The sequence below is a fragment of the Corvus moneduloides genome, chromosome 6 (assembly GCF_009650955.1).
Source record: "Corvus moneduloides isolate bCorMon1 chromosome 6, bCorMon1.pri, whole genome shotgun sequence".
Taxonomy (NCBI): domain Eukaryota; kingdom Metazoa; phylum Chordata; class Aves; order Passeriformes; family Corvidae; genus Corvus; species Corvus moneduloides.
Window position 1 is genome coordinate 31960861 of NC_045481.1, and position 18380 is coordinate 31979240.

General features: G+C 34.5%; 1 protein-coding gene across 6 annotated transcripts in view; it reads right to left on the reverse strand.

Moving 5' to 3' along the window:
• Positions 1–18380, reverse strand: part of FMN1 (formin 1) — a 188647-nt gene that overhangs the window by 93643 nt on the left and 76624 nt on the right. For all 6 annotated transcript variants that reach the window (XM_032110983.1, XM_032110984.1, XM_032110982.1 and 3 more), the window contains one exon: positions 3380–4161. In XM_032110983.1, the coding sequence (XP_031966874.1) occupies positions 3380–4161 (782 nt within the window). The remainder of the gene's footprint in view (positions 1–3379; positions 4162–18380) is intronic.

The following is an 18380-nucleotide window of genomic DNA, read 5'->3' on the forward strand; positions in this document are numbered from 1 at the left end:
TTCAACTAGGATTAGGAGTATTTCAACGGCAGCTTTTTTGAGAAATTTCCAGTAATCTATTTAGACTTATAAAAATAAACAGTATCAACAAATAGTGAACAAACTTTATTCAAGCATCTTTTAAGAGCATTTGGGGTAATTTGTATAGGACTTGATTTACTTCACGTCATCCGCAGATGTTGTATGTTCATTTTTATCCTTGTTGCAGTTCTGAGAAACTAGAGTAATTATGTGGTTTATATTCTGGGAGACTAGCCAGTATTCTTCTCCATTCAACCAACTGTAAATTTTAAATGTGGATTATCTTTCCTTGTTTTTTTGCCTTCCAAGATCAGATTTAGTTTTGGATCAGTTGGGAGCTTGTTTAAACAATCCTTTAGTTTCATCTGGATTAGAGGAAAATAATATGTAGTGCTACAAACATTGTACAATAATTCTGAAAGGGCTTTGTTTCAAAATTTCAATGTTTCAGGAAAAAATGTGGGACAAAACTTTTGAGTGTACTTGTCTGTTTCTCAGTAGAAGGTGGGACCAGTTCTTCCAGCAGATGTCACTAAAAGGCAGTGAAATTATTCGCAATTTTAAAAAAGTGATGAAAACCAGAGTAAAATACAAATAGCTGATGTCACTAAACATAGATGTAATGTGCAACAAAATGGAAAACCTACCAATTTGAAAGGAACCAATTTAAAAAAAAAAAATTTTTTTTCAAATTTAGGATTTTTTTCAACTTAACGCTCAACTGTCTACTATCATGAATGTTTAAGGAACTCTTTATTTTTTTCTATTCACATCTGCTGATGCAGCATATTCTATGTCACAGGACATGCTTAGAGCTCCACAGCTTCACTCTTCCCGATACTAGCTGTCGTTTCAGCAATACTGAAAAATGAAGGATTCTTTCTGGCTCTGCAACAAGAAGTCCTGGACAGCTTCTGATCTGAGCAGCAAACCCTTGAAGAAGTTTCCAGTTCCAATACAGACCATGAAAATGCGGGACCATTACATCTGGTGACCAGTAGCTCATCAAAATGCCATGAGTTACCTTGCAAAAGCTTGGTGAACAAGCACTATTGCAGAAAGAAAACTTTGATTTCATTGATTCAATGGGAAGAATTACAATAAAGATTATTTATGGACCAACTATTTATTGCCTACTAAACGATTATGCCAAAGTAATATTGGGAAAGTAAAACTAAAACGTTCAAGCTTCCCGCTCCACAATATTTCAGTGCTTTTAATTCTGAAAAACTAAGAGCATACAACTGACGTTTCATTAATTTCTTTGTTCCTGTCAAATATTTTATATAAAATATTAACACCTTACAATGTTTTATTATACCAGAATAAGGGTACTTTCTCATCAAAATAAATTCAGAGTTGTAAAGTAAAATAAAACTCACACTTAAATCCACTTAACTGCAGATACTTACTTTAACAGTGTTTAAATATAATAGATAAACCTAAAAATAATATGAATAATAATAGCAAATAACTTAAATAAAGAATTTAAATAAAATCATTATTATAAGATAAATAAACTGTAATAAATAATTTATAGTAATTCATAATATATTAAAATATATAATATAGTCACAGTACATAATACAGTATGTAATATACTGTGTGTATATACACAGTATAGCACATATAATATTATGATGTGCTATGACTGTAAGCCATATATAGTAATATAATTTAACTTATTAAAATGTTTAAATTTAGCATCTTGGTAACTGCTGCTAGGCTAACATAATTTTGAACACAGATAATAATGATTTGAACTTTAAGGTCAAAATAATAATGTAATTTCATTACTGGCATTAATGCAGGACCTGAATTAATGAACAACTCCTCATCAAAATAAAACAGTCTGTGTCACTTAAGCATCCCCCAGAAATCCTTTTAGAGCCATCCCTCTTAATGAGATCTATATTATAGTAATAAACACAAGAAGGAAAGTTAGAATCTCAAATCTAAAAGAGCAGCTGAGTAGCGCTTGAAGCCACATTCCACTTTGGCAGTAAGGTATTTGTGCTGGCCCAGAAAGTGTAAACGGGAGAACTGCTTTTCTCCTGTCAGCTAAATAAATGGGTAGCATAAACAAAGACTGTAGGATCACTTCAAAAACCTTTCTAAAAATTGTTTATTTATGCCTGTTTTCCAAATGACCACTTACAAACTAATCAGTGAAACAGTGTATTTCGTAGTAACTTTGGGTTTGGTACAACAGAATACACTACTAGAATACTGTTACAGAACCACAGAGTGACCTGGGTTGAAAGAACCTTGAAAATCTCATTCCAACCCCCGGCCATGGGCAGGGACAACCTCCACTAGACCAGGCTGCACAGGGCCCCACCCAATCTGGAACACTTCCAGGAAAGAGGCATCTGCAGCTCCTCTGGGAAACCTTTCAGTGCCTCACCACGCTTACAGTAAAGAATTTCTTCCTTACATTCCATCTAAGTCTACCTCCTCTATTCCACAGATTCTGTTGAGAGTTGCCTCAACTCAGGTGCAGGACCTTGCACTTGGCCTTGTTTGCAGTCCCACTACTCAAGCATATCAAGGTCCCACTTGATGGCATCCCTCCCTCAAGCACATCTAGGATTTTATCCCTGCACTAAATCACACTAAGATGGGTGGGGTTTTTTTAATTTTATATCTATTTTTTTTTAAAGCTGTAGAGGTCTCCATCAGTACTGAGACTTGTCCATAATGGACACTTCATGCTACAGGTTGCTGAGCTGCATAGTTTATACGTATGCTGTACTCTTCCTGCTCTGACAGAATTACACACAGAGGTTAGGTTCCGGCTAAACTGTTTCCAGTTTCTAGAACTCGAATCATCGAAGATGACACAACATAGTTCTCTGAAGATAAAATCACATGAAGTGACTGGAAAGCAAAAATGAAACTAAGTTCTCACCTGACCAAACTCTAACATTTCAATTCTAATTCTAACTCAGACTTAATTCTAAGAAAAAAAAAAAAATCTTTCTAATCTCTTGGCTATCATTTTATCTTTTAGTGCTAAATCTGGGAAGCATCCTGTCACTATGGTCATCCTTGCAGTGCTTGAATTATGGGGGAAAAAACCTCCAAACCCCATCTTTTTGTTATGATGCAAAAAAATTTCATTCATAATACACATAATTTTAATTTAAATGTAGTATTTAAAAACAACCTATAATTTTCAGACTTCTAGAACTGATTCGCCTTTTTTCTAAAAGCACGTAAATTCCATGTCTCCACATTGATTTTGTTATACATTCCTACACTGTTCACTTTTTTGTTATTAAGTCTTGAATAGTATACCCATCCTTGTATCATGACCTATAAGGAGCACCTCTAAGTCCAAGCAAATGTATTTTACCTGTTATCTTGCAATTGTATTCGTGTCCAGTACAAAGGCTTCATGGGACGGCCAGGTTCAATGGCAGGTTTTCGAGGACCTCGGTTTGAAGATAAAGTGCTATTAAAGAAGAACCCAGGCCCAGGAGGTGGAGGGGGTGGAGGTAACCCAGATCCAGGCAGTGGAGGTGGAACAGGAGGTCCCAGCCCTGGAAGCGGTGGTGGTGGCGGTGGTGGTGGTGCTTGAAAATTCCTACAGCCTTCAGAAAGTGGAGGTGGCAGTGGTGGATCAGATCCAAACTGAGGTGTCAGTGAAGTCGGACCCATTGGCAAAGGTGGTGGTGGAGGAACTAAAGATGACAGTGAAGAATCAGGAAGGGGAGGAAGAGGTGGTGGTGGTGGTGGTGGAGGAGGAGGAGGCAGCATTTGTTTTGTTTGACAAGACAAGACACCTTCTGATGACTGTACATTGTAATTGTCCTTATTTTCACTTTGGGCAGATATACTATGTGTCAAAGAAGAAATATTAAGCTTTTTGGGTACTATTTGGTTATTTTTCACAGCTCTGTTTTCTTCTTCACTAGGCTTTATGAAAGTTTCTCTGTCAGTCTGTATACATACATTTCGGTATGCCTTTGGTGGGTTATCATCTTCAGTAGAAACACCAATATCCTTTGCTTTTTCATTTCTTCTGTTTAACTTATTATCAAGTTCATTCTTCAAATGTGCAATGGTTTCCTCAAGCTGAGCAGTTGATACAGCATGTTCTCCACGAATATGGAATACCCTGAGTTCAAACTGAGACTGCAGAGCAACAAGAAAAAAAACCCTTAGTGCAAATATTTCTCTTAAGTGTTTGTTTTGTAGTCTATTAAAAATCTTCACATTTAAACCATGTTCTTACATTAAGCAAAGAGAGAAATACTTCCCTTTCCCAGTTCTAAATGGTTTTATTGCAAGCTGTTACATAATTGGACAGTTACGAATCTTTAAAGAAATGTAAGCAGGGTGCATTTCAACAAAGCATATTTTGTAAGTAAAATTCCAGAACATTGATTTGGGCATATTCTAAGTTGTACACTATCTTTAAGCAGACTTACCCGGTTTTAATTGAATGCAATAATTAATGGTATATTATGGAAAAAATGTACCTTTTCCAAATGTTATTCTATTTAATGACGTGAGTTTATTGCTTTTTTCATTTCATAAGAGAGATGACATGTTAGGAAGTAAAAAACAGATTAAACACAACAGAAGTTGAAATGCATTCAAGACAAAAACATCAAATAAACAAAATAATTTCTCAATCTATTAAGTATTTTCACCAATAAAATGCACAGAGATACACATAAATTCTTCAAGTTTATCTTTATTATTAGATTAAAATTTCAGTTCTTCCAGATACATTTTAATCTACAACTCAGGAAAATAAATATTAGAACCAAGAGAATCAAGAGGATTTCGCTGAATAAGTAAGGAAGGAAGGATGGAGAAAACCCCACTTTTCTTACCATATGTCAGAAAGATACAAAACACTTGGCACAGAAATATCTCCTTAAATAATGCAATACAATCCAATACTGCTGTTCCAGGTTATTAGGTCCCTACAAGTTATTTTCTGTTATGCTATGATACTATCAGGCAGCTGGCTGATGTTACCATGATTCTTTGCAAGGCAATGACTCCTGAAAGAGAGTTTTCATGGTTCTTTTAGGATCCCTCTACAAAAGGGAAGCCAACCTTTCAACAGAAACAGCTAATGAGCTGTGATTTTCCCAAATTCCTACAGGCACAGCAATTTACACCTAAAATTTCCACATAGTGCTTGTCAGAAATGGCAACATAGCACTTCCTACTTACCATTCCAATTTGAGTAGTAGGTCAGAGCTACTAGTTTACAGCATTAACTAATACATGCATCCAAGTCATACACGTGTAGCTCAGTATGGCAAATATAGAGTAATACAATGTGATTTTATATTGTAAAATAAAGCTGGACTAGATATGCAAACAAGAAATGTTATTTCTTACAGGAGTATGAATAGCTTGAATTCTAATCAATTTCTTAAGATAAAATCTGAAAATACCGGGTACAAAATGCTTCTTTACACTGGCAAGTGTAAAGGTGGGAAATCAAGTTTAAAGTCTTACAAAGAGAATCAAACAGAGATCTGCATTGGAAACAACCCAATTTCTATTAGTTTTATAGAAGACTCAGGACAAATATGTTCAACACAATACATTTGCTTACCTTTTTTCTTTTCCTACTATTATTCTATTGTCACTCTATTTTATTATTAGTTTAATTCAATTATCACAAGATTTTCTGCCATTTGAATTGCTCCAGAGACATGCCTTTTCTTTTTAAACTTGGTGTACTGATCCATAAATGAGGTAATGAAGTGAGTTTGCCTTAAGGAATTTAACTGGATTTTTTTTTTTTAATCATAGCACTTTGCTCCTATTGGACATCAAAAACTCCCTCATAGAACAATTTACTTTGAACGTTAGAGATTTTCCCAGCAGTAAATCTGAAGCCACCTTAAAAACACACTGTAAAACAAGCACAGTATCTAACAAAACTATTTATTACATTTAAATGGACAGGAAAGCAACTGTGTTAGTATTATAAGCCTTTCCAAATACAGATCTCCAGTCTTTAATTTACAATATACAATTGGTAGTTTAAAGTGAAAATTATATTTGAGGTGATAGAATGAAAGGAAGAAAAAGCATTAAACTTTCACATTTTCAGAACTATTTTCCATTACTTAAAGAAATCCCATAAACAAGAATTAAAGTTAAAATTACTAAGCATTACTAATTACAAAAAATAAGTATTACTTATACTTAGTAATAAGTAATAAAACAACTTTTTATTTTAATTACTTTTCATCTCAGAGTAAGCCTTATCCACCAAAGATTAAGTAATATTGAAACCTATTCAGCTTATATACTATGATAATATTTTCAACAAAAGTGTCAAGAATATGAATATTAATATGTACTTTTTATATATACACATACATAATACATATGTATTCTTAATAAAGGTCTGCTTCCTGGAAAATATTTCTTAAAAGGAGATGAAAGGCTCTAAAGTCATATGACGAATCAAATGGACAGCAAACATCATCAGAATATAATAGTTTGGTCACAACTATTTTAAGCAAGATGAAATGGAAAAAATTTCAGCAGGAAACAAGGTATCTGAGGGAGGGAAGATGTGGGAGGAAGGCCAGAGGAAGAGGAGATGAGAAGGCAGCTGAAACTAAAGCTTAGAAAGCCACCCCATGCATGAATGAACATGATTTATTTCTGAAGAGAGGTAGAGGATTTTGAAACCTATTAAAGGAAATTTCTGTGTATATTTCTGCATAAAATGAAAGCAAAGACACTACAAAGAACAATGTGGGAGATGTTCATCTGCAAGCTTTACATATAAAGGATATCAGTTTTTTTCACTTGAAAACTGCATTTGCCACTTTGCTGACTGGTATAGAAGCCTGGTTGCTTGCTTCCCAGCAACACACACACAGAAGAATTCTGGATTGTATAGCTACATTCAACACCAAATAAACTAGTGCAAGGAACGTATTTCTATTCCCCTGACCATTTCATTTTCTTGCAGCATTAATCTGCTCTTTCAGAGAGTGTATCAAATTAAGCCCTCAAGCCTTGGTCTGTTGAGGTTCTCTGGCTTTTCATTGTATCAGTGACTCTTGCCAGTCAGCCACTGATATATGACTCCCTCTCCTGTACACACACACACACAATTGATACAGCTGCCTAAATTTCCATGACAGTAGAGATATATTTTTTCCAGATTACTGTTACAAATACCATATTAGAGGCACGGATGTTTTAATAAAGCCTTATTACTATTTTCTCTTCATCCTGCTAGCTCAAAAAAAAAAAGCCTTAATGTGCTGGAAATCAGATTTCAATCATCAATTTGAAAGTACCTCCATAGTACATTAAGCCTAATCCATACAGCAATGTGTTACTGAAAAAAGTTGCCTTACTTTGGTATCTTTCTTGCATTTATTGTCAATATTAAATAGGCAAAGAATATTATGCTATTAAGCTGAATTACACTGTTAAAATTCTGAATTCACAATAATTTTACCTGACAAGGAGACAGTCTGAAAATACATGCTACAATTCAAGAAAGAGAGCTGCAGCATACATAGCCATGGAAGGGATTGATCAGTGGCATGGCAATTCTAAGGGAAAAGGATCTGTGAAGGACAGCACATCACAGATTGATTGAATCAACCCTTTACTAGGATAAAAAGAATTGTGATATGCAAAAAAGTAATCTGTGCTTTATTCAGTACTAAAAGCTGTGTGTCTTCAGTTTAAGAGAAATGATGTCCCTGTGTTCATGATCACTGCTACTGAAATTCGGGGCAGCTCATTCGGTCTTAATTTTCTAGGTTCAATAAACAATGCTTTTTGTTTCCACCTCACCCTTACTGGATAATGCTCCCCTTGTTTCCTTAGTTTCTTTCTGTTTCTATTGCTGAAGAATACTTACAGTGAACCCTTAAATTTCCTTTGCAAGACAGGATTCAGCTTGAGTGTTGTCAAATGCCCTTTTCTATTCTGAATTCTAAAACTAGCTTTCCTGGCTTATGTACCCCTTCTTCCATTTTTCCACCCAATACCCCTTTTGAAGAGGTTGAATAAGCAGGCAGTTCTATCCATCCTTCTCCTTGATAAAATGTATTTTGCTTCCAAATCTGCTCTTGCTTGGAATGCAGGTTTCAGAGATTTTGCACCTCTGATTCTGACTAAAGAAGGTTCTGGCCTATTTTGCTTTTCAGACCTCACTAGTGCAGTTGCACTTACAAATCAGTTTCTTTAATTCATCAAGATTTGTCTGTTTCTGCCATTGAAATGGACATGATCCATTTTCCTTGAGTATAATCAACTCACCAAGCAAATGATCTTGGCTGATTCTCAGATCCCTTGAACACAGACATTTATATATGTAAGCTTAGAAAGCCTGTATTAATCTCTTCCTTAAAAATTACTTCTGTTAATGGGTAAAATAAAAACCACCCCTTAAGAATAAAAGGGGAAAAAAGACCTCTTTTACTAAAATACACGATATAAGAGGATTATGCAAATATCCAAAAATACTGATAGACTGTAACCTGGAAAACAACAGGAGTGTTTGGACTGGCTTTCCAGCGTCTTCCTGTTTTATCCCTTTATACCCATCCCTCTGGTGTATGACTCCAGTGACCTGCTTTTGGCACCTGTTAAGTGAATTGACACAACACAGAGAAAAAAAGCAAGATATATTTTCTGACAATGCCAACAACTCAGCTGTGGTCCCATGGGACCCAGGAAATTATGAAGCATATGCACAAGGAAGAAAAATTCCTAACAGTCAACCAGTGTAGCATAGTGCTATTAACCATTACAGTACCAGATGATAAATCATAAATTAATCACAAAAACAGAAGATTAAATCCTCTCCTTCATATAACCAACAGATTGTCTAAATGTCTTTGAAATTATAATGTAGATTAACACGGACAAATCTCAATACCAGTGTTACAGCTTCTCTGTGCTCTGACATGTTCAAGAAAGATTACAGTCTCATTTATTACAGCCAGTATACTCGATTAAATGCAATCAACTCAAGTGTATTTGTTTTCGTGCTACTGCTTTATATAATGTGATTTTATGCGAACAAAAACTTTTTAACCATGACACAGAATTGCTCTGATATGAAAAGCTGTAGAACAATGGTTATGTATGAATAACAAGGAAAGTATAAATTTCTACAGCAATCTACATTCAGAAATCAGCTGCTAACTTGTTATTAGTCAAGACTTATTTGCACCATAAATGTTTAAAAAAATCCTGAGAATTTTAACAGTAAAACATAAAACAAATGTTCTCTAAAACACTGTTCAGAGCAAGCAATATGCAGAACTTTTGCTTTGAAATTAGCAAATTCATGCTCCAAAGTCAATACCTTTTCACTAGCATTTACAGTGTAATTCTACTCTGAAAAGTGACTGTGTAAAAATGACACATATTTAATGAACAAAGCTGTTCTAGGTATATCAGAGACAGACCTCTTCTTTAACTGAGAAACACACACTTTTACAAGTTTTTACTCTAATTAGAGTGGAAAAATAACGTATTAGGGAGAAAGTGAGCTCGATTTTATTCCCTTCTCTGACTTTTATACAGTGATTGTTACATCTAATTAGTTACTTATGCCAATCCATGAAAATGAAAAAAGTGGGAACAAAGAAGACACAAAGTATCTAGCGACATAGTTATTAGATATGGAAATGTTCCAGCGAGGAGGGATATTAAAAAAGGAGAAAGGGAAAAAAAAAGAAAAAAAAAAGGATAAGAATTATTGAGTTGCCAATGAAAAGCTTATTTTACAGACTTTACAGCTTTTTTTCTTAATAGTATTTTGGCCATCAGAGTAGTGTGCATAGAAAAGAGAGGAAAAGCAAATTTTTCACAGCGAGCCTCTAACTTCTTGGTTTTGTTCATTCTAATTAATTTAATCTTCAGTTTTTGGAAGAGTTCACACTTTTTATTCTTCTATTGTGTTGACAAAGGAAAAGAAGCTCTTTTTTGTTGACTCTCTGTCCTTGAAAAAACATACATTTGTTTTAAATTTTAACAACAATCAGAGATTTAGCAAAGGATTTCTCCACAGGGGGAAAAAAAGTTAAACCCATTCCAATTTACATAAAAATCAAAATTTGTCTCTAACAAATACATCAACAAACATAACAGTTACATATAGTACATCATCATTATCAAGGGCACACAGTAAGGATTGTTCCTACACCTCACAGTAAAAAAAGTAATGACTGACCATTCTCAAACATTCCCAGATCTCTAAATATTTGTGTAGGCAATGCATACAGAGTCCAATTCTCTTTCCAATTTAAAAATAATAAATACATAGCTTTATAGAGGAAATGTGGCAAAAGTAGTTGGGATGAAATTTGACCACAGCAGGTGTACAGAACAATGTTTTTCTATATATATATTTACATAGTCAGTTATTTAATTGGCATTTGTTAAGATGAGAAAGAAATACAGTCTTATAGCCAGCAATTTTGGAGTATAAAATTATTAGCATAGCACATAATTAAAATATACCTACTTAACACTGCAACATACAATTTTTTTTTTAAATACCAAGTGCATGATTATATACAGGAGTAAAAATGATTTAAAATTCACATAATATTTCAAGCACTAATTCACTTCAAGTTTTACAAAATAAATATTTACTGTGAAAATATATACAATTTTTTTAAAAAACAGGCAAATGAACAACTGAATGAGTGTATGAGAAAGTAATAACTCAATAAAAGTAGATATTTAATGGCAATCTAAGGAAAAATTATTTTTGAGAAATGAACTGTTTTGTACTCCATCTGCTGTTACTTATGGGGTTTTCTAATTCTTTTGTTAGAAAAACTTCAAAATCAGCAAACTGCCCTTCTCTGAATACAAATAAAGAATGAGAAAGGTATTAACAGAATGATACCTGCTTTCACTACTGAAAAAACATTCAAAATCATGTCATTTTTAAAGTATTTAAATTTACATATTCTAATGTTTTCTTTAATATTTTTATATTTCTAATATTCTTCCAATTCACTGTTCCAGTTTCAGTCAAAACTATTCTGGATGTAGCCAGGAACATGGTCATGACATTTCTGAATTAGTTTGCATTTGTAACATATTTTAAATACTGCTTTTGTACAGACTCAGTGCTGCGTGCAAAGTTAAAATACATTTATTAAGATCTTCAGCTATTCTTCACTCTCCTCCCTCTGTATAGTCACTTGTATTACCCCTTTGTTTTGTTCCCATAACTCCTTTCCTGGCAATTCCCAGTGCTGTCTCCCCCTTCAACTTTCCTATTTCATCTTCTACACATATTCAACTGTATACTACATAGAAAATGTGTCACTGAAATTGCTATATTCATTATAGGCTTGTTGACACCCTTCACTTTTTAAAATTACTATAAATGTATTCTTCTCCCAAATTAAATACCATTCTTTAACAATTCGATTCTTTCTCTATGCTTTCTTGTCTTAACTCTCTTTACAATTTTCCAGGACCCAAAATCAATAACAGCCAGGCTAACATCCCTCCAGTTGCCAAGGCTGTGTTCCTGTCTCCTACAAGAAGCGCCTGTCAGAAGACTTGCAAGCCTTTGGCCAGTGTGTTTGTACATATTGAGTCTAGTGGATCTATAAGGACAATGAATAGGAAATAGCTGAGGCGTTTGTAGTTTTTTAATAATATATACGTACCATGAGTTTAGAAAAAAAATAAATCCACAGCTGTACTTGTCAAGTCTGCTGACAGTAGAATACAGTGGGAACAGGAATTGAATCAGGCACATGGAGTGATCCTTGGGTGTCCTAGGCAGGGCCAGGAGTTGGACTTGATGACCCTCATGGGTCACTACAACTCAGGTTATTCTATGACTCTGTGATTCTGATTCTTTCTTGCTAGTGATAAGCTTTCAGTGACCACCTAAGTATAACGTAACAAACACACCTCCATTTTTATCACTATCAGAAGAGTATGAACAGCCATGCAAAGCAGATCTATGAGACAAGGACACTGTAGATGTTTTCTGACCAGGACCATGTATTTTAAGAGACTATTCTGTACAAGACACAAACTGCCCCTTGCATTATGGGCTGCACACAGTCCTATATTCTTTTAAGCTCCAGCATCCTCTCTTGCAGCTCTTTGTGGACCTTCCACTATCTCTTCCGTGCTCTTTTCCATGCTCCTCACAGAGTGATCTCCAGGTTGCCCTAAAGTTTGCTTTCCTCATCCTGATTGCCTTGTGTCTGCTCTGTAAATGTTTCTGTCAAGTAACATGCACCTAGGTATTGCTTCCTGCCCATATACACATCCTTCCTTCAGTCCTTTCCCAGTTAAGAACTACCATCCAACCATTACACAAATTAACTCACTTGGAGAACTCTGTTATGCAATACATAGCTCACAACAGTTCTTCTGTTTCTTCAGTTCTTCTTTTTCAACAGCTGTCCTACATTCATGTCACTTTACTCAGATCAACCCACTTAAAAAGGGTAAATAACTTCTCCATAACTTCTAATGAAATAATCAGATAAAACCCTTGATGTGCCCTTGAAATTTCTTGGTAATCTTTTAAGATCCTGCAAATATTATGAATCCAAGTATATGGAAAAATCTCTCTAATTATGTCCATTGTACACCACAGCACACTTCACATTTATGGATCCTATTATGTCCACTTCATCATCCGGTAAGTGATGTACTCTACTCTGGAAACTCTGTGCCTACAGAGAAATTTCACTGGAATCTAAATTCTTCTTGTATCTGATTTATATCAAACAGAAATTTATTAATGCCTTGGATTCACTAACTTCTTACCACATCACATTTGCTAAACAGTATCATTCCTTGAGACAAACGATAAAAAAACTCTAAAAAACTAGACTAAATAGTACTTTAAAAAGCTAACTGTTAACAACGTGCTTAAAGGGGTAAAATTCAGGTTATTAATACATCCACTAGAATCTGCCAAAAAGAAGTGTACAGCAGCTACCTGTCATGCCATGCAAAAGGGAGCAATCCTTGTAGAAAGTGACCATGTGTTGGTCCTAAACGTAAGACAGATTATGCTAGGAAAAATAAATCCTACATAATATTTAAAAAATGTGTATCCAGTTAAATTGAGACCAACCTATATATTTCTAGGAAAACTGGTGATTTTGTGGACAATTTAATTGGCAGAATCTCTAAATATTGTTAGCCTCTGATAAACATTTAAATTCTGCAGAATGAAATGAGGTGATTCAGCCTGCAACACACCAACAAATGTAAATGATACATTGCATGTAACTTCTCTGAGGCAAAGCTAATAAAACAATGAAACCACACCATAAGCTAAAAATTAATTTCAAACTTTTGTTGAACTAGGAGCATGAACAGTTAACATGCAAAATGCAAACATTCCTTTCCTATCCCAAACTTTGTGGTTACTATCCTACTCTGCTTCTCACTTGCAGCTGCTGCCTTAGTCTTAGGACAGCCTCTGTTACTACATGTGTAGTACAGATACAAAAATACTAATACCTATTTTCTGTGGTGGAGTTCAGATTATATGCAAGGAGAAAAAAAAACCCAAATATTGCTAATAAAATACTTTAAAATACAATATGCAGAAATACATACTGATAATTAAAATTCTATATGAATAATTTGTTTTGATGATAATTTACTTGAGACAAATTACAGTATTTTTCAATTTCCAGGGAAATTACATGAATCATTTTTACTGACGCATATGGTGTATTTTACATTTGGCATGTAAAATGTGAAAACAATGCAAAAAAGGCTGAAAACAAGTTGAAGTTTCAGTGACAAAAACTACAGAGGCAGTATGGATCCAATAAGAAAACTGATTGTAGTAGAGAGCAAGTTGTCTCTGATCTTGGGAGAATGTTTTTGGACACCTAACAGCTTTTTTATTACTGTGGCTGATTAAAATGAAAAGCCCTACTACTAAAATGTTCTTTTTGATGAGGTTTTTTGCCATGAACTATAGACCTTGCAGTCCAGTGGGATACAAATCCTTTGATCCTGTGCAGTCACATAAATTCAAAGTCGTAAACCAACATTGAATTTGATTTTACTAGTGCGGCTGATGTTGCCAGAATTGTAATGCAACCTTGTTTTTCTTCTCTTTTCTTCCTTTTCTTTTGGGGAGGGGACAGAAAGGAGAGTTTACTGTCAACACTGCTTCACCGTATAAAGAACTAATTTCTTTGGCAACAAGGCTACAAGATAAGCCATTATAACAAAGCTTTATAAACTATATAGGAAAGCAATGATATATGTTGCTAAGTTGCAACCAATTATTTGGTTTAAGTAAAAGTTGAAGCAAAAAGCGTTATTAGTAAAGCACGTGGAAAACAGTAACCAAAGATAAAGGTACCTATCTATAGAAGGATAATGAGCAGCAATGAACACTACTTCTCAACAGGAAATATTCAGCCAAATAGTGCCATGAGAATAAAAAAAAGTAACTCTACACTTTTAGAAACTGACAATTTTTGTTCTTCATAATGAACATCATTTTTGTCTAAAAGTTGTCAGAATTTTTAGAGATTATTAGCCTCTCCACTACAATAAAGAGTGTTCTCACGTGCAATCAAAACAACAAAAAGAAATTCTACATGGATAAACAGAAGTATAACATCAATTATGGAAATGACCCTGTATTTCAGTAAAAGACATACCCAGTTTAAACATCTACTGTATGCTAGTTATGCATCACCATACTACTCTAGACATTCCCATTATAGAATTTGAAAAAAATATTGCACACGAAAATCTCTTAGAAAAACCAGCCTTGGTCAATTACTCAAGAGGGAGTAATCAGAACAATCTTAATTTTATGCCTTTCCATCAATGTTTCCATGTAGTGCAGCTACGGAGAAAACTTTCTCTTCGACTGAACTAATACCTCATTCAGTGAACATGATGGGAGATATTCCAGAAAAAAGTTAAAAACTTCATAATGAAAAAGCAGAAGTCTTTTAAGACTTCTGCATTATGTGTGCTGAAGTTGAAAGGTGCATAAGAACAAAGTGTGGACCCTCAGAAAGAGACACAACACTAGTATAGTAAAGGCATCATAATGCTGACCTGGAAAAACAGATTCTACACTTGCTCAAACTGCAAAATTCCTGCAAGATGAGTCACAAGTAATTTTAGTCAGTTTTCCTCAAGTAGTCACCCATGATACACCTTCTTTTACAAAAAACTATTCCGGGATTCTGGGATCCAATGTATAGTTGCAAAGATAAAAATGAACTGTGATTGAACATATATGCAAATCAGTCTATGAACAATAAGATTACATGCCTATCCTAACACATATTGTAAAGTCCAGTTTATACTTAAACATCCTGACAAATTAAAACTTATGACAGTAGAAGAAACTGTAATGAAACTACTTATATTCAGATAAAATCCTGAATAATAAGCAAAGGAGGGTATTGCTCAATGACCAACAAAAATAAAATTAAATACTGAATGGACTGTACTCATTCCAGGACACATATTCTGGACAAAATTGCCCACGTATAAGTAAAACTTGTACTGTGATGCCCAGACCCACATCTTTCTCCTACTGTTTTCTATCCTAATTTCCAGGCTACCTCTTTTGTCCTTCATCTTGCCAGTGTAGTGTCTCAACACTACACACTACTAGGACTGCCAGTTCTAGTATCTCTACTCCCCATTTTTTACCTAAAATTGTACCTTTCACATCTCCATACCCAAGTCCAGCTCTTGGTGTCTGGTTTGCTTTCCACTGGGTTTTCTTTCACATCCCCTAACCATGAATAAGAGGGTCAGGAGACAGACTTTCATTTTGAAAGCATCCTTTGAAGGGTGATCCCCACCTAACCAAGAGTAACTTGTGGCAACCATTAATCAGTGGAACTTAATTTTGACCCATTTTATAACAACTTTGGTGGCTTTGTGGAAATGGCAGTTGAAAGTTTGTTCACCAGAAGACGTAATCAATGATCTCTAGATTTGCAAAGTCAGAAGCTGCTAAAATCTGGTCTTTACTGAACATGAGAAAAAATAGTTTTATTTAAAAAAATTTAACTTCCAATATCAGACAGATTTTCCCTATATCAGCAAAATATTCATCCATGAAAAATCTGTCCCTGTTCTAAACTCAGGACTATTAGAGCCAGAATTTTTACAGGAGAGAACATTACATATTTAATTCAGAAAAAACACCTTACAACTACTAGATTTAAACCAGTATCGGGTGTAGTAAATTTCAACGCACAGATAATTTTGGCAAGCAAGCATGGGGTATGTGTTTTCAAAATCAAAATGGTAACTTTGATACTACTTAATTTTTAGTGGCTTTTATAATTTCATCATGACACTTCAATAATTTCTCTTGTAGACAATTGTTTCCTATGTTACAGAGGTCTTCAATATCTGTGAAAATAAAATGTCATACTGTTCAAAGTATGTGCTCTACTTTATTCTCCTGAGTGCGTAACATATTTATTCAAGGCAAGGTGATGGGATAAATTAATTTTCACAAACTATGAAAAATAGCAGCAGGTTATAATGAATTATAATAGCTTCATTTTAGCCCTAATTAAGCAGAATGTTTTGTAATGTGTCTGAATTTGAGCAGGAACTCAGTCTTGCTGAAGTTTTAATGCTATAAATTGTCCTGCTCTATGCACATTTTAACTATGTACTGCCATGTTCATATGCTGAAACAGAGTTAAAGAGATTTTGACTGTTTTCAATATAGGGAATGTGGTCTGTGGTAACTTCTTGAATAAACAGGAGAATCCTTGGATCAACATGTGGAATTAACAGCATTCTGCAGCTGACATGAAGCTCAAAACTATTCAAATCTAACAGTGAAACTGCATCGAAAATAACAGAATGGCAATATGGCAAGTGGCCATATTGAAAAAACCACAACACAATGAAAGAAGAATCTTCTGGGATATTCAAGCTATCTGATAAGAAAATAATCACAATGTAAACATATTGTTAAAGGAAAATAAGGATGAAAAGCACGCATTGCATCAAAAATATGAAAAATAGGAAGTTAATGGAAGAGAAGAAGGGGAAGAATTTTGTTTCATATAAGTATCAGAGCACAGCAGAGGTGCTTAAACTGTCATCAAGAATTTGATTATAGAGTATGAAATGAATATAGAAATTGTAATGTGCAACTTTTTAAAACATAATTAAGCACTGAACTGGGGAACGTCTTCATACAACATGAAGAATCATTCCAAGCTTCCATTCTGAATGAAGATGCAATTGTCAACTTGTTCCAAAGAGACTAAGTGCTGCTTGCTGTAGAAAGTTATTGTTTTATTGCTCCTGTCCTTTGTTCCCTAGTCTGCTACTTTACCTTCTCTAGCACTGGCTATGCAAATTTTTCAGTACAGGAAGATTTTTTTTCCTGCTAGGATTTTACTATTTTAGGAAATGCAAACTTTAATGTTGCTGCCATTGTCTGGGATCCTTAGGAGTTCTGAAATTGATATTTTAATACAATTTCTTAGGAGGTTTAAGTATCTTTTTTTTCTCATAAATTCTACGTTTTTTTTCAGTCTTTACATTTTTTACTCTCTTGCATCGCAGAGAAACTCTGCAGCGAGCAGCAAGAATTCCTTCAAGAGGACAAAGTAACCAAGAAGAAGATTCATAAAGGCACAGAGTATACACACCGTGGTGTAACTATACATTTAGCAGCTGAAAGACTGAAACATTTCAAGTTAGGCAAGATTAGTATCAATAATTAACCACAAGCTGGGAGACCTTCATCAGTTCACCACATGGAAATGCTGAAAAGCCTGAACAGCTCATTAGAAAGACTGACTAATAAACCCTTGCTGACCTTGGCTGCTCCTTTGAGCTCCAACTCCACCAGAGAGAGAAGCATACATGATACAGATTTTCTTCTATACATGCATGTCAGAATACAAAAATCCAACAGCGAACGTGCAAAGCAGCCAGCCACCTTATGGATGCATTTCATCTTGTGAAAAACACCAGTCTCAGCATCCTGAAGCAAAATTTTATTACCGAAAGTCAGCATAGATCCACATATATGCAAATGTTTTGCGTTTTTTAAGTACTGTGGTATATCAAAGCTTTCAACATTATTCATCATTTGCCACCATATTTTAATAGTAGATTTCAGAACATAGTGACTTCTGACAAATCATGATATCCCTACCGCATGCAAGAATTCACATACACACACACAAAACTGAGTGGAAAAAAAAATTAAATTTTCTTTTTCTCCAGGAAGGAGTAATAAAAATCCTTAAGAGCATCCAGGTCAGATTTTTTTTCAATTTAATCTGCTCAAAACGATTCCAGTTTGTTGTAATAGTCTACCCATAAAAAAGAATATTTAGAAAAATTAAAAC